Here is a 25,348-nt window from a genome sequence, read left to right as displayed (position 1 = left end):
AGTCAAGTTGAATTTTGTAATTCGAATAATTCGAACAACTCGAATAATTCAAATAATAAATTAGTGTAAATACCCTTTGGTCCTTGTCAATTTTGAAAATGAGTAAGTTTGTCTCTCACAACAAAAATTATAAAACAATTCAAAATATTTAAAAATTCGACATATATATATTAAAAGTTTTAAAAGAAATTTTAAAAAATTCTAAAGAATATATAAAAAAGTTAAAATAATAATTTTGGAGATCTAAATAAGTTAATTAATGGTTCAAGTTTATCATACTAAAATCTCTTGTTTTTTTTCTTATTTTGCTTTGAAATTTTTTCAAATATTTATGGTTTCAGATTTTTGTGCTCTAACATGGAATTAGTTATATTGTATCAAGATTTTAATTTGACATGTTTAATTTTTTAATTTAACTCGAACAATTTCACTCAATTCGATTCAACTTGAATTTTATTTCACTCAACTCAATTTGAAAAATTTTTGAATTGAGTTAACATGATAAAATAAGACTCACCAACTTGATTATTAAAAATTTTCCACTCAATTCGGTCGAATACTCACCTACCCCTAGCTCTAACTCTCTATCTCCAAATCATAGCCTACTTACCAACTTTCCAAGGTTAAATTATATTATTAGTCTCTATATTTCATGAAAGGTGTGGTTTAGTCTATAAACTATAAATTGATCAATTTTAGTTTTTTTTTTTTAATTGCTCAAATTTAGTCCTTATATTTTTAAAATTTTGAAATTTTAATCTGTCTCAAACAATAGCAATTAAATCTATTTGGTTAAATTCAATTCCTAGTCCCATATTACACATATAATTGTAGATTTAGTCCATATTATCTAATTTGATTCTTCTAAATCCTTATATTTTTCAAACTTTGGAATTTTAATCTTGACGTGAAGATAGTCATTAATCCATTAATTGAATTTTTAGTGAGTAATATGTAGAAATGACAAGTTGATACTTGATATGACATTACACATGTGATCATATGTTTTCCACATCAAATTTTGAAAATAGTTTAAAACTTAATTAATGAATTTAACCGTTATCATTTAGTAAGGACTGAAATTTTAAAAATTAAAGAGTACAGAAACTAAAAATAACCAAATTAAAATATATGAACTAAATTCACAACTTTCACAAATAGACTAATTACTTTCAAATGAATAGGTTGAAATGTGTTTTGGAGAAATTTTTAATTTTTTAAATTCAAATTAAACCAAAATGAATACCAAACATAATCAAACCAAATTAAATTGAATTTTACAAGTTTGGATTGGTTTGGTTTATCAATTTTAATTTGTTTTCAATAAATATATAGCATTTTACAGCCATTTTCACTAATTTAATATATAAAATATTTATTTTATATTATGAAAATAATTATAATTTAAATAAAATTTAATTCAATTCAAATAATTGTAGATTTTTTAAAAATTTTGTGAAGAAAAACAAATTAAACCAAATGTATTTAATTAATAATTGAACCAAAACTGAATTAAATTAAAAAAAAGTAAAAACAAACCAAAATTGAACTAAATACTACAATTTGAATTGCCTGATTTCCTTATTTAACCCTATTTATTATTAATTTTTTCTTATATATTTGGACAAATATGTAAATGACACTGAATGTGAATGTGAAATAATATCTAATTTAAGTATGTAAATTTATCATTGCATTCAAAACATAAATTCCAACGGTTTTAAATATATCATCCGAACCAAAAAAACATAAATATAGTGGTGGAACCAGAATGTTAACTTTGCGAGTGCTAACTTAAAATTAAACGTGCTACATAAAGAGGAAATTCCTATAACATATATTATATATGTTAATTATACTACAAAAATTAAATAAAAATTTTGCTCCACGTTATATTTTCAAATATATATATATATAAGTTAAAATAAGTAGCATGAATACATATTTAAAAGAACAATTAGGAAGAAATAGCATATCATTACTCAAAATTGTGCACAACATTTTTTAAGGAAATAAAATCACTAAATATAGAGTCTCAATCAAAAAGTTCAGCAATCTCTCACTTAATATAAACAACAAAAGTATCCATAAGAAACTCTCCAAATTTGGCATCTTCAAGAGATTTTTCCTCTATTTTTTCTCAAAAATAATTTTTTTTAATATTACTTCTAATATTGGAGGAACCTACTTTTATATTTGGGAGAGTCGTAGTATGTATATATAAGAGAAAATTGAAGAATCTTAAGCCTTAGGGGACCATGGCCCCTGAGTCTCTTAATGGCTTCGGCAGCTTTGGATTGTCTACATCAGTAGCTTATTAACTGACTCATATTACATATTTACAGTACGTTTGGTTCACTGTAATAGAATAAGGCTGTAATTAAATAGGGTTGTAATTGAATAGAGCTGTAATCAGTAATTCAACTGTTTGGTTGAATGGAATGGAATAGAACTGTAATAATATTATAGTGTTTGGTTGAATGGAATGATGTTGTAATAGCATAAGGAAAAAAACTAAAATGACCATAATACCTTTAACAGATTTTTTTTAAAGTAGATGATTATTGTTATTGTTATTAAATTTTAATAAGATTATTATTAAAAATAATTTAATAAAATAATAAATGATTTAACCATATTTTAACATAATTATTATTAAATATAATTTTTAATAATATGAATTCAAAAATCATAATATATAATATTATAAAATAATATATAATCTACTTTATTACTTTAAACGCAATACATATTTAATATGCTAAAATATCATTAGTGAAATAAATAATTTAATTATTCTACTAGGTTTAAAAGCATTTTAATTACTAGTCATTTTGGTTTTCTTTGAAAATTTCTTCATTGATACTAGCTAAAGTCGTGTTTGAAGATACTTGTAAAGCTAAAAAAGTCATGTCTTTAATGTATTTTTAGGAAAAGAAAAAGAAACGACATATTTTTATTTATTACTTTTCTCATAAAAGCTAATTAAAATTTCAAATTTTTTTACTCGCCTTCTTGTTATTTCTTTTATTTGAATTTGGTTTTAGTTTAATTCTATATTTTAATTTCATATTCAAAAGTATGCCAATCATATTCGATAGCCCCTATATAATCATATTCATTTTCAATCACTTTTTTGTTTGAACTCAATTTGTTCCTTTGTTTGAATAATATTTTTATTTGAACAAGGGAAAGTAAAAAGCATGAAGTGTCTCGTACTAGAAGAATATAATAACACTTGTTTGCATAACATTTTTATTTACTATAGCAGTAAGACTAAAAGTACATAATAAGCTACCAAACTACAAAAGAAGTTGCCCATTTAATGAATCCAAACTACATTACTAGGAAGAAAAATCCCACCAACTCAACCTGCTTGCCTGCTTGTCCTTCCTACCTTTTACTTTGCTACTCGACAATCTTATTTGAAGGTTCAATCACGAACAGAGGCTGTAAAGATGACAAAAAAGAATTTCTGAGCAATAGAAAATGTAGAAATCAGAGTATTTTATACTAAATAGAACATAAATCAGAGTTTTTATATACAACCTATGACACTACTTTAGGAAACTCTAAGTTAGGAAAGATACTAAATAGGAGATATGATCCCTTAAAATAAGGGATTTTAATAAAAAATATCTACAAAATATTCCTAAAATATTTACGAATATTCCTACACTCCCCTCAAGTGGAGAATATACATTGTATAATCCCAGCTTGAATAGGAATTTATTGAACACGTGTTTTGGCAAAGCCTTGGTAAGAATGTCTCGCAATCATCTCTTCGAAGGAATGTAAGAAAGAGTGGTGTGTTTTTTGTTGACTTGATCAGCAATAAAATGCCTATCAATTTCAACATGCTTTGTTCGGTCATGTTGAACTGGGTTCTTGGCAATCTGAATGGAAGATTGATTATCACACAAAACTTCAAAGTGATCCTCCGATTTGTGCCAAGTTCTTTTAGTAATTTAAGTAGCCAAATTCCTTCAGATATCCCCAAAGCTAGTGCTCTAAATTCAGCTTCAAGACTACTTCTTGAAACAACAGATTGTTTCTTACTTCTCCAAGTTGTAAGGTTACCCCAAACAAAAGTGCAGACCCACTAGTGGATCTTCTTTGAGTGAGATCTCCAGCCCAACTAGAGTCTGTAAAAATCTTAACAATTACATCTTGTGTCTTCTTAAACATTAAGCCGTGTCCTGGAGTTTTCTTCAAGTACTTGAGAATTCTATTTGTCACGCCATATGCTCTTCAAGAGGATTAGTCATGTGTTGACTTATCACATTTATGGGAAAAGCTATATCCGGCCTTGTCAAGAATAAGTAGATTAGTTTCCCAACTAACCTTTGAAATTTCTCTCTGTCTACTAAGGACTCATCTTCTTTATTGAATCTCAAGTTTGCCTCCATTGGTGTATCAGCCGGCTTACAGCCAAGAAAACCAGTTTCTTTGAGTAAATCAAGTACATACTTTCTCTGGTTGATCACAAGTCCTTCTTTTGATCTTGCCACCTCTATTCTTAGGAAATACCTTAGCTTTCCCAAGTCCTTGGTTTCGAATTCCCTGTTTAACAACTTCTTCAAATTGCTAATCTCTTCCTCATCATCTCCAGTAAGAATGATGTCATCCACATACACAATTAGGATAGTTTTCTTATTTGTAGAAGTTACATTGATGAAAAGCGTATGATCGGCAAGGGACTGCTTGTAGCCATTTTGAAGAATGACTTTAGTGAACCTCTCGAACTAAGCTCTGGGTGATTGTTTTAACCCGTATAGAGACTTGTTGAGCTTGCAAACCTTGTTGCTACCTTCAATAGACTTTGAGCCAGGTGGCAATTGCATATAGACTTCTTCCTCAAGCTTGCCATTAAGAAATACATTTTTTACATCAAGTTGGTGTAATTTCCAATCGCAATTTACAGCCAAACTTAGGAATACTCGAATAGTGTTAAGCTTTGCCACAGGTGCAAAAGTTTCTGTGAAGTCTATCCCATATGTTTGCGTGAAACCTCCGCCACTAGTCTAGCTTTGTATCGTTGGATACTGCCATTGGAGTTATACTTTACAAAGAAAGATCCATTTACAGATGGCACCTTTTTTCCTTGAGGAAGGTCTCAGAATGGTCCAAGTAGCATTTTCTCTAGTGCACAAATTTCCTCTTCAATGACCCTTCTCCATTTTGGATCTTTTAGAGCTTCACTATGCTTGTGGGAACCTGTTCTTTATCCAAAGTTATCAGTAAATGCTTGAAAAGACGGCATCAATAAATTATAACCAAGAAATTTTTCAATAGGATGCTTGGTGCACTATCTAACCCTTTTCTAATAGCAATAGGAAAGTCATCTAGAGTAGTGGACTTCTTGATTTCTTTTTCCATTTCGGTGGGACCCAAATCCAATTCTCGGCTAGAATCGATTGCAAAATAGTCTCGTGGATATGTCTTCTTTTCTTGTGTAGACACGAAGTCGTTTGGGTAGTGGTGTTTTTGAAGACCACAATTGGAGTAGGTGTATTTTAGGAAGAGTGTTTAAAGTGGGTGTAAGTGAATTAGTCATAGGTACTACAGGAGAATCAATGGGAGCATTCACAGTGATGATCTGCGGTAATGGCGAACAAGATGGCAATTCAAGGTTGAGAATGAAGATTAGGAGGAGATACTGTTGTGGCTGAAAATCACTCCATGTTTCCCAAATTTCAACTGAGTGAAATAAGAATCCTGCTCATAAAATGTTATATCCATAGTGGTGAAAAATCGTTTAGAAGGAGGATGATAGCATTTATAACCCTTCTTAAGTGAAGAATACCCAACCAATACACATTTTAAAGACTTAGGATCTAACTTGGACTTATTAGGAGCAATATTTTGGATAAAAAACAGTGCGACCAAAAATTTTAAGTGGCGAGAATGGAGGAGATAGGCTTAAAATGAGGAAAGTGCTGCAAAAATATAGATTGAGGCGTTTGAAATTTTAAAACCTTACTAGGTATCCGGTTGATTAAATATGTGGCGTTAATAAGGCTTCCCCACAAATATTTAGGAACATTAGTGGTAAATAGAAGAGAACGAGTAACTTCAAGAAGGTGCCTATTTTTCTTTTCGCAATGCCGCTTTTGCTGGGGGTTCCAACACAAGAACTAATCTGAACTATGCCCTTTTCCTTAAAAAAATCACCTAAAGACCTAGCAAAAATTCACCGCCATTATCGATTTAAAGAGTGGATTTTAGACCCAAATTGAGTGAGAACCATGTTATAAAATTGCACAAAAACACTAGCAGCTTTGATTTATCTTTCAAAAATAAGTCCAAGTTATCCTCATGATCATCAATAAAAGTGATAAACCACTTACAATTATCAGCATTCTTCACCCGAGAAGGGCCCCAAATATCACTATGGATCAAAGCAAAAGGGTAAGAAGGCTTGTATGTAGAAGGAAAATAAGATGATTTAGTATGTTTGGCAAGAGAGCAAACTTTGCAAGAAAAAGAATTAGGCCTTTTATTAATGAATAGAGCAGGAAACAATTTTGCAAGGTATTGGAAACTAGGATGGCCTAAACGAAAGTGCCATAACATAACAGTATCAACTTTTCCTAAAACGGTAAATGACTTAGAGATCTCGATTTTAGAAGAGGTAGGGAGGAAGTAGAGACCATTATGCAAGCTGGCCTTACCAATCATCTTCTTCGAGTTCAGTGCCTGCAAAGTACAATCACGATCATTAAAAATTACAGAGCAGTGCAAGTCTGTGGACAATTTACTAACAAATATGAGATTGCACGCCAGATTTGGTACAAAAAGAACATTTTTAAGTGCAATTTGTTCATTGAGAATAACAGTGCTATGTCCCTCTATTTTGCACAAGGTACCATCAGCCGTTTTGACAGCTTTACCAAAGGTATGGAAAAAATTGTGAAACAATGCCTTGTTACCAGTCATATGATCTGTAGCACCAGAATCGAGGATCCAATTAGGAGTCAACTGGGAGGAGAAAAATACAGTAGAAGAAAGGTTACCTTCTGGATCTTTTATGACCAGATTACCCTCACAAGACCCTTGAAACTTTCCAAATAGTTTTTGAAGTTCAGCAATCTGTTCTTTAGTGAAACTAGTGACAAAGGTGGCAACAAGGCTTGATTTATTATCTCGAGAGTGCTTGGACTTCCAGTCTTGAGGCTTACCATGAAGCTTCCAACACTTTTCCTTAGAGTGGCCGGGCTTTTTGCAATGATCACACCAAGGTCTTCCCCTTTTGGAAGAGGGGGATGATTGATGGGTCAGTAAGGCAGATCTTTCAGAAGTGGAATATGGTTCATCAGACAGCATCACACACCTTCGGCTTTCTTCCTTCTTGACCATAGAAAGCCTCTCGAAGGAGGAAGAGGAGAAATAGCCAGACCTGCCGTGAACCTCGTCCGTGTCCTTATTTAAGCCTTGGAGAAATTGAAAAAGTCTTCGTTGAGTAACAATTTGTCGATAAAGAGCAAAGATCTCTTGGATCTACCCAATCATAATGTGTATACAAATCTAATTGTTGCCAAAGAGCGTAAGGGTATTGTAGTAGAGAGTAATGAGACATGGTTCTTTGTTTAAGGGTGGTCTTGATCTTCAACATGATATAATTCAGCAATGTTATACTGCTAGAGTAAGTTTCATGGACTGCACTCCAAATTTCAGCGGTACGTGGTGTAAAGAAGAAAGTTTCGCTTATACTGGGTCATGGAATTAAGGAGCCAAGTCATAACTCGACCATTGTCACGCATCCACTTAGCAAAACCAAAGATCGATCCACAAGAAGCTTCTTGATTTCACCAAGAACGTAGTCTAATCTTTCTCGCCGGAGAAAAATCTTAACCGATTGGGACCATTCAAGAAAATTATTGCCATTCAATCGATGGCGGTGATAGTCGACTGCATTTAATCGATGGAGCATCGAACCGAAAAATTTTCTGGATTTGAAGTAATCTCCAAGTAGGAGAAGGAGTTTGGACATGGTCTAGGTTGAAAAAGAAATCGTAACCTAAGCTGATACCATGTAGAAATCAGAGTATTTTATACTAAATAGAACATAAATCAGAGTTTTTATATACAACCTATGACACTACTTTAGGAAACTTTAAGTTAGGAAAGATACTAAATAGGAGATATGATCCCTTAAAATAAGAGATTTTAATAAAAAAAATCTACAAAATATTCCTAAAATATTTACAGAATATTCCTACAGAAAACCAAGACAAAAAGGACAAAATCAATCAAATTTACTTCAAATCCACAATTCAATACCCACCCATCCATCCATATACATTATTTGGAATCCAGGTAGCAAAAAATACTCACCGTATCAACGCTTACTGCTTTGCCATCTTCTACAAGGATCTCGACTATGGTTCCTAATTGATCAGCCTATTGAAACAATGATTTTTCATCTACAATTAGCCACATAAGAGATAGTTTGAAATTTTCAATAAACTATAGATGCAACAGAACAACATATTAATTAAGGGTGTACAATAGATTACAGTGATACTGCAACTGCCAAGTGTAGTAATTATGGGCGGTAATCACTAATTGGCCAAATAAACTAAAATGCAGCTATCAGGTTGGTTAATGAGAATGCTCCAAAAGGAAGAACTAATATGGAATCTATTTAATATTAAGTTTCTTTAAGGTTAAAGTTTAATCAAGGAAGCATGACTATTCAATCAAAAAATGGAAAACTAACTGGCCATCTAATTGAAACCTGCAGCAGAGTATCCTGATAACCAAAAAGTACCAATCAAGCTTGCTTAAGTTTCTGTTTAGTATTGACCTTAGAGCCAAAAAGTACCAATCAAGCTTGCTTAAGTTTCTGTTTAGCATTGACCTTAGAGCCTTACACATTCAAGAATCCTAAAGATCTTAAAAGCAAAACTCTTGAGCCAAGTACACGAATCTTTTCCTTCCATTTAGCCTCTGTTAAAGTATTCTCTTGTCCCACACTTAAATTTCATTTCTTTTTTTCCAGATACTAAAAATCGTTTTTCAATAGAAAGCATCTAAATCATGCTTATGACCAAATTCATTAAAGCATACTTTCTCCCAATTTATATATGATTGCATCAACTTTAATTTTTTTTTTAAGTCATTCTCATTTATCTTTTTTTTTTGGGTATCTTTACTTATATCCGTTTCGATGTTTCCATTTGGATCATAAGCTACGTGTGCACATTTTCTCCGCCTAAACACAAAAGACACTGTTACTATTAATCTAAAGGAAGTATTTAACCAATTTGTAGTACTAACTAATGGTTTTTCGTAGTACAAAGTGGTCTTTGCACAAATTGATTCTTCAGCTAACATGAAAGCTTAAAAAACTATAAAGCACCTAAAATCAAACAACGAAATTGAAATAATACTTGCCCTCCACTAAAAATGGGGCCAAGCTTGTAACCTTCTTCCAAGGGATTTGAAATTTTAATGTTCTCACTCCATTTCACAAGCCTGTCTAAAAATTCTGCAGTAATACTTTCCTGTCAAACAAATAACAAGCTTTGCCTCATCATGAATTGGAAATAGAAAAAAATTATATAACAAAACTGATGAAGAAATGCTACAGGCATAGTTCAAAAACTCGTGGTAGCAAAATCTTTCCTTTCTTGGATCTAAGGTATGACTTTGACTTGAATCATAATAACAGTAATTTTCATCCAACCACGTTCCCATACGAGAAGAGTTATGAAGCTATGAGAAAGGAGAAATGGAATCCTGTTTTTAGGAGCTTATCATAAAAAAAAAGAAAACGTACCCTTTGGGGAGATGAAGATGAAGGGCGAACGTACCCTTGATTTGAGGATAAATGTTGGAAGAAATCTCGAGCAGAAATTTGGAAAAGAAAGCAGGCTATTTTGGGGATAAATTTTAGGCGTGTGGTGTTGAATAGCAATTCAGAACCTCCACCTCTGAATACCTATTACAACAGCTGAGGGAATATGGGTGTAATAGCAAAGCTGTGGAATCACCTAAAAGGTGAACCAAACTTGAGAATTACTGTAGCACACGGAATAGGGCAGGAATGGAATAACAATTCCATCCAACCAAACATGTTTACATTTACAAGAACGGATGATATTGCATGCTAATATAAATCGAAAACACGAGACTGAATCACAAAAGACTTGAACATTTTATTGCAATACTACAAGTCAAAAACCAAACAAGTTTATGAAATCAAATCAGTAAACAAATAAAGTTGGATTCCTATAAACCTCGAAAAGAACATGTATAAACATGCACATCGAAATCAGTAGTAATATTGGTAAACTGCATATCAGAATGCAAATACAATACATATTCATTGGTGCTTCTGCCTGAGAGAATTTAAATGTGCGGCCAAAGTATCATAATCAGGAAGCTTGGGGTGAACATAACTTGGCCTCCCTTCGGTTGAATTTTGAGCCTTCGAACTTTCTGCGCTACCTGATGATACAATCATTGGGACAGAAGTAGACTGCTGTTCATTTTCTGATGACTTTGAAGATCCATCAGACGAATTCGTTTTGGTCTGTGGTGCCAACTGGGAGTTTTGAAAGCTTTTCCTGTTATCTGAGTTCCTTTTATGAGACTGAAGCTCCGGTAGTGCTTCATCAGCACTACAACTCCTTGAGGAGGAATTCTTCCCCCCACCATAATCGGAAACTACCGCTGGCTCAAAGGACACTGTAGTTTTAAGAGTGGAACCTCTTCGTGAATTTGAAGAAGAGTCTTTTCTCTTATGAGAAAAACCAGTGCTTGAATGAGCCTTTGAACTTGTTTCCGGAAGATCTTCATCAGAACCACTGTTTCCTGGACCTAAATATGGCATGGGGTCAGAAACTACCTTTGATTCAGAGGAAACTGTAGTTTTAAGAGTGGAACCTCTTCTTGCATTTGGAGAGGCAGTTGTCCTCTGAGAAAAAATCATGCTTGAACGAGTCTTTGAACTTGTTTTAGGAAGATCTTCATCAGAATCACTATTTCCTGGACCAAAATGTGGCATGGGGTCAAAAACTAGCTTCGATTCAGAGGAAACTGTAGTTTTAAGAGTGGAACCTTTTTGTGCATTTGGAGAGGCAGTTGTCCTATGAGAAAAAATTGTGCTTGAACGAGCCTTTGAACTTGTTTTAGGAAGATCTTCATCAGAATCACTATTTCCTGGACCAAAATATGGTATGGGGTTAGAAACTAGCGTCAATTCGGAGGAAACTGTAGCTTTAAGAGTGGAACCTTTTCCTGAATTCGGGGAGGCAGTTGTCTTGTGAGAAAAACCAATGCTTGAATGAACCTTTGAACGTGTTTTAGGAAGTTCTTCATCGGAATCACTATTTCCTGAATCAAAATATGGCATGGGGACCCTTGAGGTTGATCTTTTATTTTCTTCAGAGCTTGGCAGTATGTTGTATAGGTCTCGAGTGCTACTAAAAGTCTGTTTTGGTCTTTCCTCCTCAAAGTCATCATCACTAGAATCAACACAAGTAACTGATATTCTCTTGTTGAGTTTTTGACTCACTTCACCACTCCCTTTCCTACTGCACCATTCTTCATTGTAAAATCTAGTACTAATTGAATCCTCCACAGCTAGGGGTGGGGATGTTTGTTTAATTCTAGCAGATGTATCATTCTCTGCCTCTCCAGAGGATAAAGCACTCCCTTGAGGAATCTTTAAATATGGTGGATGCCTATAGCCCTTATTTCGAAGGCCACCTATCAACTTCCCAAAGTTCAATTCCTTACTTTCTTCCGGACTAGAATCATTAGAAAGTTCAGTATCTTCCATGCCCCCAGCCAACCGTTGATTGAAAACACTGTTTTCAGCTTGGTGGGAATCCATATTCCTTTTCTGACTCCCTATACTAGGATTGTTGTTCCTATCAGACTTGTCTACTTCATCTTCACTTTCTGAGCTAGGGCCATACTTATCAAAAGTTGGAGGCAAGTCATTTCCATGTGAAGGAACTGTCGAGCTTGATGAACTTTCAAAGAAGACAGGAGTAGACCGCTGCTCTGAGAAAATATGCGATTGTGAATAGGGCTCTTTTAGTGATCCAACCTTCTGCTTAAAGCCCAAAGAATTTGTACATGGACATGGATGAGCCGATGATCTTTGAAATGGATATGAAAGGTTCATATTGTCTTCATGTACCTTGTGCTCCTCCTCAAAATCAAAAGTACCTTCATCATCAAAAACTGCTGAGGCATTATCATCAAAAACTGCTGAGGCATTATCACAAGTATATGTTGTTTCAATTGTGTTTCTTTGAAGGCTTCCTTTATCATTGAGAAGAACAGAATTCTCAACAGAAAAATTTCCCAACTTTTGATGATTGAAATTTGATACAACATCAACATCATCATTAAAAATACTTGAACTAGAAGATGAAGAAAAGCTTGAATGCTTCCCAATCCTTTCTTCATGATAATCAGTAACATCATAATTCTTTCTATCATGCAGTTCATTCACAAATTTCATCTTTTCACCTGAGTTTCTATTATCATTTTCTGACTTTTGCCAATCTAAATTAGAGGTGACATCACAATCATTGATGAAAGTGTTTGATCGAGAATGAGAAGAATAGCTTGACTGTTCACAGTCCCTCACATCATGATCATCAACATTCTGAAGATTCTTAATACCATGCAATTCGTTCACAAACTGCATCTCATTGCCTGAGTTTCTCTTCATAGTCACTTCAGAAAAATGTTCCATTTCCCTGCCTACAGATGAGTTTATTTGAGAATATGCATCTGGAATTTGATTATTCACTGATGGTTTTTCATTGAAGGGATCCACAGTCGACTTAGAAGAACAGTGAGTAGATTTACCATCATTCTTCACAAAGTTAGTAAAACCATTTTCAGTCTCTCCTGTTCGATTATGTTGTTCGTTTCTGTCAGTTTGTTCATACTTTGTAGAATTCCTTTCATGAAAGGAAGTATCAACTGGATGTCTAGCAAGATATTCATACTGAGAGGCCGAGCCAATATATTTTCTTGGTTCCTCGTCTCTCATACCATGACCTGATATGTTAGATTCCATTGAGTACTGAGGGGCAATATATCCATGACTTGAAAGTTCAGCAGTAGCTGGAGCAGCCATACTCGCTCGCTCTTCTGCAGCTACCTGAGCAGCAGCAGTAGCATCCTTGAATTCCATATTCCCATGTTCCCTAGGTGAAGCACTCTCATTCCTATAAGTTGAATTCCTGAATTCCATCCCTCGATTTTCAGTTTCTGCAAAGAAAAGTACTCAAATATGTAATTATAAGTCAAAAAAAAAAAAAAGGATTGAAAGAAGCAAGTTTTAATTTAATCAACATTGGTTGAGGTTTTGATCTTGGAGGATAAGCTCTAGAGGAGATTGAATTATTGGCACTAGTATTTGAGAATTCAAATTCCATCCCTTGATTTTCAGTTTCTGCTAAGGAAAGCACCCAAATAATGATGATGATGATGATAAATAAATAAATAAATAAAAAGACCAAGAGAATTGAATCATATGCAAGTTCTATTCTAATTAACATACGTTGAGGTTTTGATCTTGGATGGTAAGCTACAGAGGAGATTGAATTATTGGCACTAGTATTTGAATAATCAAAGTTTTTAGGATGAAGAGATAATCTTGATTTGTGCTGATAGAAGCTTGAGGGCACATCACTTTTAGCAATGTGTTTTGGATCTTGAACACTAGGAGGTCTCTGTACATAATAACTTGTTGAAGCTTGGGTATTATGAGGACCTGCCGAAATTTTGGTGGCCTCTGGTAAAGTACTTGGTCCATTCTGCACAAGCAAATTCATATGGAAAGAAATAAGTTTTCAAGCAAACCATTCCATCTCTAACAAACAAATGACATTCGACCATATTTCTCCAAGAATGATCCTAAGCATTGATTGTATGTTGGCACGTCAAACCAAAAAAAAAAACCTAATTTGGACTATTCTACTCTTACCATCAAGTTGTCATAAACCTTTGACTCTTTTGCTCCAAATGATTCAGGGTCCCACTTAATGTTGTGTTCCTCAGCAATTGCAGTCAAAATTTTGAGTTTGGTTGGGCCATCTGGTGCTTTGACAGATAACTTGTCAACCAACTAAAAGGAAAGGATCAATCAATAGTAGTATTATAGAACTTTAAGTTACATTTCAATAAATGTTTGTTAACCCGTTTATGTACATGAAAACTCACCATTCGACCAACACCAGAATCAGGATGCAGTTCAAGAGCGGAAGTAGTAAAATCTTTTCCGTATTTTGTTGTAAGATGTTTGGTGACATCCTTGAGTTCTGGTATCTCCTCACACCTTGCAGATGCGAAAATGACACTTGAAATTGCTTCTTTCAAGTCAATTGGGCAGTTTCTGAATGATCAAGTTTGTTAGCGATTGACATAATTTAATCTGGTCGAAAAACTAAAACTCTTATAAAATCATCCTCTCTATTAACTAGCCATAATGCATTTATCCATGATTAGCTTTCTATGCATTTAAGCACACATATCCAGCCAATTAAATAAACAGGCATTTAAAACTCTTGCAGGAGGATAGATATCAAACTAGTTTTTGGCAGCTCAATCAGATGTCCTGTAAAGAGTTTTAAAGACCAAGGGTAAAGGTTTAATCCCCGCATTTAACTTCCTAATTTCATATTACCCAAGCTTGAAGTAAATACTAGACAAAAGTATGCTAAAGCTTTTTTAACATTAATCTCTTTATAAGTTTGTATTATATCTGTTTTTTTATACAAAGTCTAGAACAATCCGCAGCCCCTTCTCAACCCTTAAATAAGAGGATAACATAGCATAATTCAATATAAATCTCAAGTTAAAAGTCAATAAAATCAAAATATGAAATACTAAAGGAAGTACTTTTACACACTTTTGAGACTCAATGCTCGGCATACGTGCCACAATGAGTTCACAATATATCTCAAGAAGATTATATGCTACCATGGTTTTTTCTTCCCTAACCACATGCTCCACCTGAAAAACAAAATAAACACCACCACCACCACCGCATTACCAAAAAAAAAAAAAAAAAAAATTCATGTTTATCAACTTAAAAAAAATAAAATAAAATTCAATACCCGAATTCGGGCAGTTTGATCCTGCCCTGACTCCAGTAATTGAGCCAATTCCCTCTTGAACTGCTTAAACTGTGCTTCCCTCTTGTTCCTCGTTACCTTTATTCGCGGTATGGCTAGCTTTAAAGCTATCTTGCTGCATAAATTCAAGGGGAAAAACCATATGATCACATCCTCTTCAATCCAAAAACCACTTTAAGGAAACAATTACTAAAATAGAATTAAGAAAATAATTTACCATTTTTCTGGCTTGAAGCGCCTGCGAAGCATTTTTGATTATTTAGGGAGCGTGATAAGGAGAGAATGGTTTTCGTTTTAAATCTTTTTCGAAGACACCATGAAAACAAACTGAGTTTTGATTTTGATTTAAGGAAATTAAGATGTTAGAGCTGAATAAAAAAAATGTTAATAGGAAATTGAAAATGTAGGTTTTTCTTTCTTCATTTTTTTTTCCCAACCTTTTTTTCTATCTTTAAATTTTATCCTGAGTGTTAAGTCTGTAAACGAATTCCATTACAACACTCGCTCAAATTAGGGAATGCGCAATATAAGGAAGACGTAGAGTTGTGGCGTCAAATAAACGATTTAGGGGTTGGAAATTATTTCCATACATTTGCTTACCCATTGCGGTGTGTGTCTTCTTTTTTCTTCCAAATGCCATTTTAGTATTACGTTAAAGGTAGATCAGGGTTCAGCGCCATGCAAGACCAGCACGAGTGTAACATCTAAGGTTCCACCATGTACATTGCTTAATGATAGATAGGTCAACTTTAGGCAGTGGTGGATCCAATTGACCCACAAAATTTTTTGAGTTACAAAAAGATTTAATTGAAGAATCAAGAAAATTTTGAATAATAATACCCATAATTATTTTAAAACAAATTAATTTATATGAAAAAAAATTCTCTTCAAGTAATAAAATTCAAATTTCAAAAGATGTAAATAAAAAATTAACTATAAATTATTTTTTTTTGATAAAAATAACACTCAAATTTTGATTCCGGCAACACTTTTAGTCCAACCATTAACTCCGTTAAAAATGTCTATTGACAGATTATAATTAAAATAAAATAATAAATTTATTATTAAATAAAAATATATCTTTTTCCAATCCCTCTTATCTTTTCTTATTTTCCAACCACCTGTCGTCCCACCCATTGCTTCCAAGATATTCACTTCATCATCATCAAAAGTACACTAGAAAATAGACTCCAAAAATTCTATTAACGACATGTTCGACAGCCGCAAACTCCTTACTTACTAGAAGAAACAACAAAGCTAACTGAAACTGTTGAAAGAACACCGATGAGTTAAACCATAAGCTGTGATGAAAAATACTTTGGCTTTGTTCATCCTGCTTGAAAGACTTGGAATTCACTTTTAGTTGTGCATTACTGAGTAGGAAACGCGTCACCATCCGGACCAATTTTGCCTTCTAACAATTGTAAAAAAGATACCAACTATTGAAACCTTTTCTTTTAGTTTTTAATAATTTTGTAATAATCCTACATTTAATTATATTATACATTGATTTATTGAATATTAATGCAAATATCTTAAAATTTGACCCATAATCCAAATTTCATGGCTGCGGATAGACCAATTGGCAGTTCAGCTAACACCCTGCTATACCACAAATCAGTGGCATGAAATAATTGGAATAATCAAAGAAAGAAGAATGGGGTGCAGTACATTATGCTGACATATCCAGAAACACAACAGTAAGGCTTACCAAGCTTAAGCCATTTCGACTATAAAAATTATTCAGGCTAGCAAGTTAACCACTGATTTCTCAGCTTCAAAAATTTCACCAAAACAAGAAAAATGTGCATCTAAAGTGGCCGCAATTCAATCATGCAAACGATGATAAAAGGCATACACATCCATCAGACTCCCTGCCTTCTACTAGCTGATTTTCCTTAGGGATAGTAACCAGTAAAAGTAAAACCCCTTCCCACTATCTCACCAGCACAAAACCATGCAAAGCATTCCAGTCCAAACAATGCAGCAATACCAGCATCTTCAACCTTCAGTTCTTGCCTATTCTTCCACAGATTCTTGACATAATCAAGCTCCTTCCAGAATGCCTCGTTACGGCCAGGGATACTGCAAAATTTACACCAATAAGAGTTATTCTGATACGTCCTCGGGTTTCTGATTTTTAGACAGTATATACACAGCAAGAAGGTACAAGGAGCCGTATGATTAACTCTTTGTAACATGGCCAATCATAAACAAACCAGCCAAGTTGTTTTGTTCCTTAATTCTTTTCTGTTCAGAAGTTCATAGGATGTCACTAGCAAAGTCCCAGAAATTCACATGATGTTGAAGAGAATGCACAATCGCATTAGGAGGTTCTCGTCAACTCAATAGTTGACATATTTATTAGTAAGCTGCAAGGCAGCTTTCAACTGCAAACCACAAGCCACAAACGGAGAGAGGAGTAACAAAATGACATTTTTCCAGGGAATTCTCTAAACAATGGTTTCCCCATTCTTCCCCAAAGAAATGAATTCTGCTACTAGTAGAAGAAAATCCAAGGTCTTTGATTTTAGTCTAACAAGCCAATAAATTCAAATCACATATAGTTTTAGCAGATACTGATAAAAAGCACCATAATCATTAGCTTAGCAATAGTGTGGAGTGGTGGACAGATACAACTACATGACAAAGTTGTCAACACTGCATGATTTCACTTTACAGCTGAAATTCCATATAAAACAACCTGAGACATTGTCACCTCTATCAAAGACAACTTCTAGACTTGATTTATGCCTAAGAAGTACTGCTAGATTCAACTTGATTGATAAATGGACTAGTTATAACATATTTCCTTCACTGCAGTTTTTAATAACTGAATTAAAAGCATTTTGTTATTTCAGACCTCAAATCTTAGAGCTCTACAACAAAACTTTGATATGTCAACACAATATAAGTCATGTCTCACTTTCACTTTCTTCATTGCTCAAAACTTTTGGCACTGGAATTGAAAAACATAAACTCATAAACTTACTCTCCGTACTCTATTTGTGAGAGACTAGTATTTGCATATAGATCGAGCGTATGATCCTCCCAAAAAAATTACACAAGTTTAAGCATACCTGTATCTAATACTCATCCTCAAGTCCGGTTAACATAGATAGTCAAGCGCTGACACACATTAATTCTAGTTTATATGATAATGTAGGTGCAATACATAGACAAAATACTAGCATTTAGTAGTAATTCCGATGCAGGCAGATCCAGTAACTCGGAAAGCAAAATATATGGACACATAGCAACATCAGAGGAAAAGATACTAAAACAACAAATTGCTATCAGTTTCTCAAAAATTGAAAGTCTTCATAACCAAAGGCAAGTAACAGTTACCTGGCAAGTCGAGTATAAAACAGCTGCTTAGACAGCTCATTGCACTTCTCCACTGTTGGTGGCTCCTGAATATATTGCTTATTCTGTTCCAACAATTGCTTGTAGTAAGCAGTTCCGTTTTTTGCCACAAACTTCGACGCTTGACACGCCTTAGATTGCAACTGCTGCAATTTTGACGCCATCAAAACCTGCACCGTATAAAAATAAAATAATTAAAAACATACACATTCCTTTTCTTTTTTTCTGAAATGGCAGGCAAAGCCTAAGTTAACAACATAAATGGTGAAATTGAAAAGAACATGAAATTAGCTAATTAAAATAACATATAAAAAAAGCAATCAAAATGGCAAAAATAAAATAACTGTGGACAGTGATTGAACTTTAAAATCAATAGATCTGATAATAATAATAACAATAATAAAGAGAGAATACTGGACTCTAGGAGAAAGTTTGAAATAAAATAAATTGCAGATCTAAGAGAAGGAAGTGAATTTTACCTTCGATGAGAGAAAAAGAGAGCGCGTTATCGATTGAAGGCAAAGATGATAGATAGGTGGGTGGAGGACTGCTCTTGGCTTCTAACGCCGCTTTACCTTAGAAAGAAGACCCACGCTTTTGGGATCGGTGGACTCGTTTGCTAATGACCCCTTTTAGGGTTTTAATTTAGGGCCTATTTTTTATTTCATGTAATTTATAGGGATCATTTTGCAATTTCACTGAATTAATTTTAATTTTTGTTCGGTATAAAAACAGCGATCACGTGAGATTAAATATTATAGTTATATTATAATTTAAGATAAAAAATTTAAATAAACTGTATATTTTTCAAATATTATTTTAATTACTATCATATTAGTGTAAAACAATATTTAATATTATTATAATAATAAAATTTTAAACCATAAATATTTTTATCAATACAATATACAAATATCGTTTCACTTCATCTAGTTAATAATAAAAAATAATATCAATTAATTTAAAACTTTCTTTATGATTTATGAATATGTCACTCTAAATTTAAGATTATTTATCATTATTTTAAATGCGCATATTTTAATTATTTAGTCTATTGTACATATTTATGCAAGTAATGCTTTTAGAATATTACAAACCATATATAATTCTAAATAATTTATATACTCACTAAGAAAATTAATTCAATATACAATATAATTTCACATTATCTAATTAATGAAAAGAAATATTATCTAAAATAATAACTAAAAACATAATTAATATATACTAATTATTTTGATAATTCAAATATAATGCTAATAACAAATTTCTAATCACTATTAAAACATTTGTAAAAATTATAAAAAATTGATAAATTATCCACTGTTCAATTTTTTTAATGTTCAATAAACTGACAGTAATGAATTGTAGATAATATATAAATAATGTAAATATAATATATTATTTATAAAATCTTATATATGAAATATAAAATTACTTAGTAGATAAATAATTAAAATTTGCTATCGAAATTGTAATATATATTTCTTTTCTTTTTACCTTTTCGCTAACTGAAACATAATAATATAAATATAAATTAATTTAATAAAATTTTAAATTTATAAGTAATAGGCTTTTAATAAATTATTTTAGTAAAATTAAATTTTTATTTATTAATATTATAACTTTTATAAATAAAAAAATATTTAAAATGAAAAATTCAATAATATAATGAACAACAAAAATTATATTAGTAATTCAAAAGTTTCTTCCAACTTGTACTTTTATATATATATTAGTTTTTAATGTCATATATGTTACATGTAAGAACATAAAACGTCCCAATCCATCATTGAAGTAGAAAGTGCATCCTCTGATGAAGACATTTCCATGACATATGTGTTTAATATCATATGTGTTGCGTGTAAGAACATGAAATATCCCAATCCATCATTAAAGTAGAAAGTGCATCCTCTAATAAAAACATTTCCATGGCATGCTCGAACAACCTCTAGAAGGAGCAAAAAAACAAAAGACATTGATATGGATGATATGGAGTTGAGTCACTACCTAATGGTTTAAGCCCTGAGCCAGGGCATCATGCAGTGGTGCAAATCAAAATCTTCTTTGCATTGCAAGTTAATCATTCAAAAGGAGAATGGTGAGTGTTTGGGTAGGGAAATGAGAAAAAAACAAGGATACATGCAATTTGAAAATATGTAATCCTTTTGGTCAGAGCTTACTGAATAGTCTTTCAAGCCATCACAATATCCTATCGTAGGTTCTAACACTAATAGAGGATCCTGATAAGGTTACATATTAAAGGTTAAGAAGGCCACTTCGTTTAATAGATTAATAAAACTGCCTTTCTTTCTAATGAGCCTTCTGATATGATCAACCCTTTTGCCTCCATTCCTTGCGTTGAAACGGGCGGTATGCTTGATCTTTAGTAAGTTGTTTGATCCCTCTGCTTTTCCTTTAATCTTATTTTTCTATGTAATGGTAATTGATAATAGATTTGTGTTGGATCTGATGTCTGAAGTGTAGTATACTCATTTTGTATACTTAGTATTTTTAAAACAAATTGATTTAATAATAACATTTATTAATTACATCAATACTCTTTGTATGTTGTCCTTAATATTTTTGCATATAAAGCAAAATCGAAATGGAAGCACATATTGGCTCACTAGTTATATAATGTTTAACTAATACTAAGCAGTATTATGTGGTTGGATTGTAATACGGAATGCCATCTTGTATTAACAGATGAACTTAAACATGTCCTTAATCTAATCAGAAATGAGCAAACCAGTTGAAAGACTAATATGTTATCTATAAAGTCCAATTGGGGAGATGTTTTATCTTAAGCATCGGAGCGGATGACTCCTAAAAGATAGAGACATAAATGTAACTAACTGGACTGATAAAACACCGGATATGACTCAAGTAGAATAGATCCTATAGTCGTTTATAGATTTATTCACTTGTGACATTCATGACATATATTAATCCTGAGTGGATGATGAACTATATATGTGTGACTCATATACTTTAATGTAAATAAAAGCCCAAGTTTAAATAGATAAGGAAACGAAAGCGGATGCATTGGATATACGACTTTCGCAGTATGTAGCATCATTCACAATAGTTGAATTCATAACCCAACTAATGAGTAAATGACATCCTCTCGTCAACATTACATGATAGATGAAAAACAAACGTGGTCACCGGTCATTTGTCTTTGGGGTAATGACTTATTACTATTTTTTCAGTAATTGACTTTTCATAAAGAAAGATATACTGATTACCATGAGATAAAATAGGATCATATTAGAAAGAATTTATCCCTAAGAGATTAAAGATATCCTATGAGGGTAACACATTAATGATAATGTCATTGGATGCATATTGATTAAGTAGTTTTCGTAATGGTATCTAATTAGGGAGAGCTCAATCATGATATTATAGTGGAATGACTTTGTGACTAAATAAGTTTATAAATAATAAGGAAAAAGTTGAAACTTAATTATAAATTATTTGCTCGTTAATTATATATATCCAATTGGCCCATCCGCTAGCTTGTTAAAACCAGAAATAAACTACATGTAGAACCAAATGAACTTAAATGAATAGAAATGAAGTTAGATAAATGGGTCGCATTCACAAATGAATGTGTTTTCTCACCGAGTATAGAAATGACTTAAGAATTAATTTAAAACTTTCAAATTATTATTGAATTAATTGTAGTTCAAAATAGAATTAAATTAATTAATCATTATAAATCAATTGAATATGGAAATTAAACATATTTCTTTATAGAGATTTTTTTACAAGAAAGTCGTCAAAACTTTAATGGAATTAAAATTGAGTTAAGAAAATTATTTAATTGAGAAATTAATTTAGTTAATTAAATTAAATAAATAAGATTTATTTTGAGAATATAAATCAATTTGGGTTGGATTAAATTATAAAATGTTTGGGTTAAATGTCCAAAGAAGCACATATCATTAGGCCTAATATATGAGAGACTTATTTCCCTTCACTTTACATGTGAGGGGCGGTAACACTAGTGTTTTTATCTATGGTGTGTCACCCCTTCCCCCTCATCTAGTTAGACTAGGAGAGTGATTTTCTATTAAATAAATATTATTTGTGTTATATTTATTCAACCAGGATTCTCTTATCTTTTACTCTAAATAGATGGCACTGGTAAAACTATTAACATTGGTGAGAACTTATTTTCTAAGAATAAACTTTTAATTTATGGGAATTCCAATTTCTATCACTTTCTATTGAGAAAGTCACTTTCCTAAAAGTGATTAAGTCATTTTTTGTTCTATGTTTGGTTCATGTTGCTCGAGCCCACACTCGATGCAATTCGGGATACGAGGGTAGCGGAGAAAGTCATTTGGTTGAAAGCCAAGAACAATATAGATCCATCTAACACAAAGCATAAGTACTTTTTGAGAGAAGACTTATTACTATAAATATCATAAATCAACTCGGTTTTCAAAATTTTTGGACTTCCGTTGTAGCATAAAATCATTTTCTTAATCAAAATTTTCTAACAATTTGGTAGGGTTGTCAAGAGCTAAAAAGTCATTGGTTTTTATTGGTCACTTGTTCGATGTAAAAATTTTCGGTAACGGGTCAAAGAGTTCTTCCTTTTTCATATGCCATAAATTTGGGAGTTTTTTTTGGATTTAGGTAATTAAGGGAAGCTCGATGGCCTATTAGGTCTTTTCATGGATGAGCCTTGCATTGAGCCTGATATGGGTCTGACTTATAATATTATCACCTTTGTGAGATTGATATAGGCTTGTCTTGTGAGTATCTATAGTGAGGCTTGTCTTGTGAGTATCAACTCAAATAGTTAAGAATAATAGAACATCAATAACCTAATACTTAGTTGTGTTATGATCCGCTTTAACAAGTTGGATAAGTTTATTTGCAATTTAACTCAAACTACTTGTAAGGAATTGCACTCCTTTACAGAAATGATCATATTTCAAGATACAAAGCTCAAAATCAAGTGATTTAAAAACCGTTTCGAGGAGAACTCGAAGATATATGATTTTAGAACAATAATTGCCCAAAAAGGTGGTTAGAAGGTCTTAAAAAGTCAAGTATAAGCTATCTTTGTAAAACCTAATGATTAATTTTGAACTTTCCATTATGAATTATACTACTTTACGAAAATGAACATATCTCGAGCTACAAACCTCGAAATTAGATAATTTAAAAATCATTTCAAAGAGAGCTCAAATATCTACAATTCAGGACATAATCACCAGAAAAGCTAGTCAAAGAATCTCAAAAAGTTTAGTCAAAATTGACCTTACAAAATCCTACGAGATTGTTTTGAGATTCTCACGTAACTTCAATCTTTGCTTTCAACCAATTAGATCTTCTCTACTATTATTTATGTAACACCCCTTAACCTTAAACTGTTATCGAAACAGGGTTACGAGGCATTACCGGACATATCAGATAATTTACAAATAATTCTTAAATAAATAACAAACATATTATAATATAATCATAAGTTCATAATAATTTTTTTTAAAAAAATCAATATAACCCACTTTATAAATATTTAACATTCCTCAGAAATTTTCAAACAAAGAACCAATACCAATTCCAGTAATTCAACCAATGCATTTACATACTCAAATATACCTAAATTATACTTAACATATTGACTTGATAACTTAATTACCATTTCTAATTAATTCATAAAATCATTCAAACCATTTTAATTCATACTAATACCATAAACAAGTTTCTACCATTTCACTAGTTTAAAACATCAAAACACCAGATACTTTTATTTACAACCTAATTATATAACATACCAAAATAACCATTATAATACCTATGTACATGCCACTTTCACTTAAAGGAAGAAAAACATCACCAAAATCTTGATGCTGGAGTTGGGATCTTTCGGATGCTGGACCGAGACACTGGGCTACTATCAACCTGCGCACAGAAACAATCGTACGCTGAGTATTCCTTACTCAGTAGTATTACCATAATTCAATTTATAATAGCAATAAAGAATTATAATTACCATGCATGTAACTATCTAATTTCTCAAATATCAATTCATTCTTAAACTTTCATTAATTAACAATAACAATACAATTTTTAGTTATTCTTCAATTTCCATCACATATCACATGTACAATTTCAATCACTGCATGAACATTAAGTTCATGCCTTTCATATTCAAACTCAATTTCAATACATAAATCAACTTTCTTATTTCTTTCAATATTTTCAATAATATAATCAATCAATTTATTTTAAATTTCTCATTTCAGTTGTTCACCCTATTGACAAACCCGGACTTTGACGGATACATGGATTCCAACTCAAACATACCAGTACGGCACATTGTGCCTAAACGGTACATAGTACCTGATTAATATACGACACATAAGTGCCTGAAACGACACACGAGGTGCCTGATACGACACATAAAGTGCCTGATATACGATATATAAAGTGCCTGATCGGCAAAGCCGATAAATCCCGTACTCTTCCAAATCCTATGGCATGCCAATTATATCCGACTCAGCCCAACTAGTTAATACGGTAATCCATATTACTTTTCAATTTCAATTTCATTCTCAATTTAATTACAACTCAATTCAGTATACTTTTCCATTTCAATCCACATACAATTCAATTTCAATACATATTCATCATTCAACTCAATTTTCATTCAATTCAATAATAACACTTACCTTATAATTTACTTACCATATACATAAATTAATTTAACATTTAATGAATAAATAAATAATTTGAATTATTGTAATACAAACCCGAATTTCGCAGTTACTCTTCGACGACCTTCTCTTTTCTTTTTTGTGCCGATACCTCGAATTCTTTATTAGCTACAAAAATTTAATAATTAT

General features: G+C 32.3%; 3 protein-coding genes across 5 annotated transcripts; all 3 read right to left on the bottom strand.

Annotated features, from left to right (window-relative positions):
- Positions 1-10,142: 10,142 nt before the first annotated feature.
- Positions 10,143-13,915, bottom strand: LOC128294165 (uncharacterized). Of its 3 annotated transcripts, XM_053030153.1 has the most exons (4): positions 13,538-13,915; positions 11,242-13,245; positions 11,068-11,169; positions 10,143-10,995 (listed from the first exon to the last, which is right to left on the bottom strand). In XM_053030153.1, the coding sequence occupies exons 1-4, from the start codon at positions 13,809-13,811 to the stop codon at positions 10,331-10,333; spliced, it is 3,045 nt and encodes a 1,014-aa protein (XP_052886113.1). In that variant the 5' UTR covers positions 13,812-13,915; the 3' UTR covers positions 10,143-10,330. The 3 variants fall into 3 exon arrangements, with proteins under 3 accessions (XP_052886113.1, XP_052886112.1, XP_052886111.1); XM_053030152.1 differs by having other exon boundaries at positions 10,147-10,995; positions 11,068-13,245; XM_053030151.1 differs by having other exon boundaries at positions 10,149-13,245.
- A 33-nt stretch (positions 13,916-13,948) lies between these two features.
- LOC108484997 (uncharacterized) lies at positions 13,949-15,686 on the bottom strand. The gene is made up of 6 exons (XM_053029376.1): positions 15,331-15,686; positions 15,096-15,228; positions 14,755-14,991; positions 14,663-14,667; positions 14,200-14,371; positions 13,949-14,104 (listed from the first exon to the last, which is right to left on the bottom strand). Exons 1-6 carry the CDS (start codon positions 15,360-15,362, stop codon positions 13,949-13,951), a joined length of 735 nt encoding a protein of 244 aa, XP_052885336.1. The 5' UTR covers positions 15,363-15,686.
- Positions 15,687-16,702: 1,016 nt separating this feature from the next.
- Positions 16,703-19,121, bottom strand: LOC108484167 (uncharacterized). Its single transcript, XM_017787860.2, has 3 exons — positions 18,959-19,121; positions 18,462-18,649; positions 16,703-17,198 (listed from the first exon to the last, which is right to left on the bottom strand). Exons 2-3 carry the CDS (start codon positions 18,641-18,643, stop codon positions 17,012-17,014), a joined length of 369 nt encoding a protein of 122 aa, XP_017643349.1. The 5' UTR covers positions 18,644-18,649; positions 18,959-19,121; the 3' UTR covers positions 16,703-17,011.
- Positions 19,122-25,348: the final 6,227 nt, after the last annotated feature.

The sequence above is a fragment of the Gossypium arboreum genome, chromosome 6 (genome assembly GCF_025698485.1).
Source record: "Gossypium arboreum isolate Shixiya-1 chromosome 6, ASM2569848v2, whole genome shotgun sequence".
Taxonomy (NCBI): domain Eukaryota; kingdom Viridiplantae; phylum Streptophyta; class Magnoliopsida; order Malvales; family Malvaceae; genus Gossypium; species Gossypium arboreum.
The sequence above is the reverse complement of the archived record's forward strand: the minus strand, read 5'-3'. Positions and strand labels throughout refer to the sequence as shown.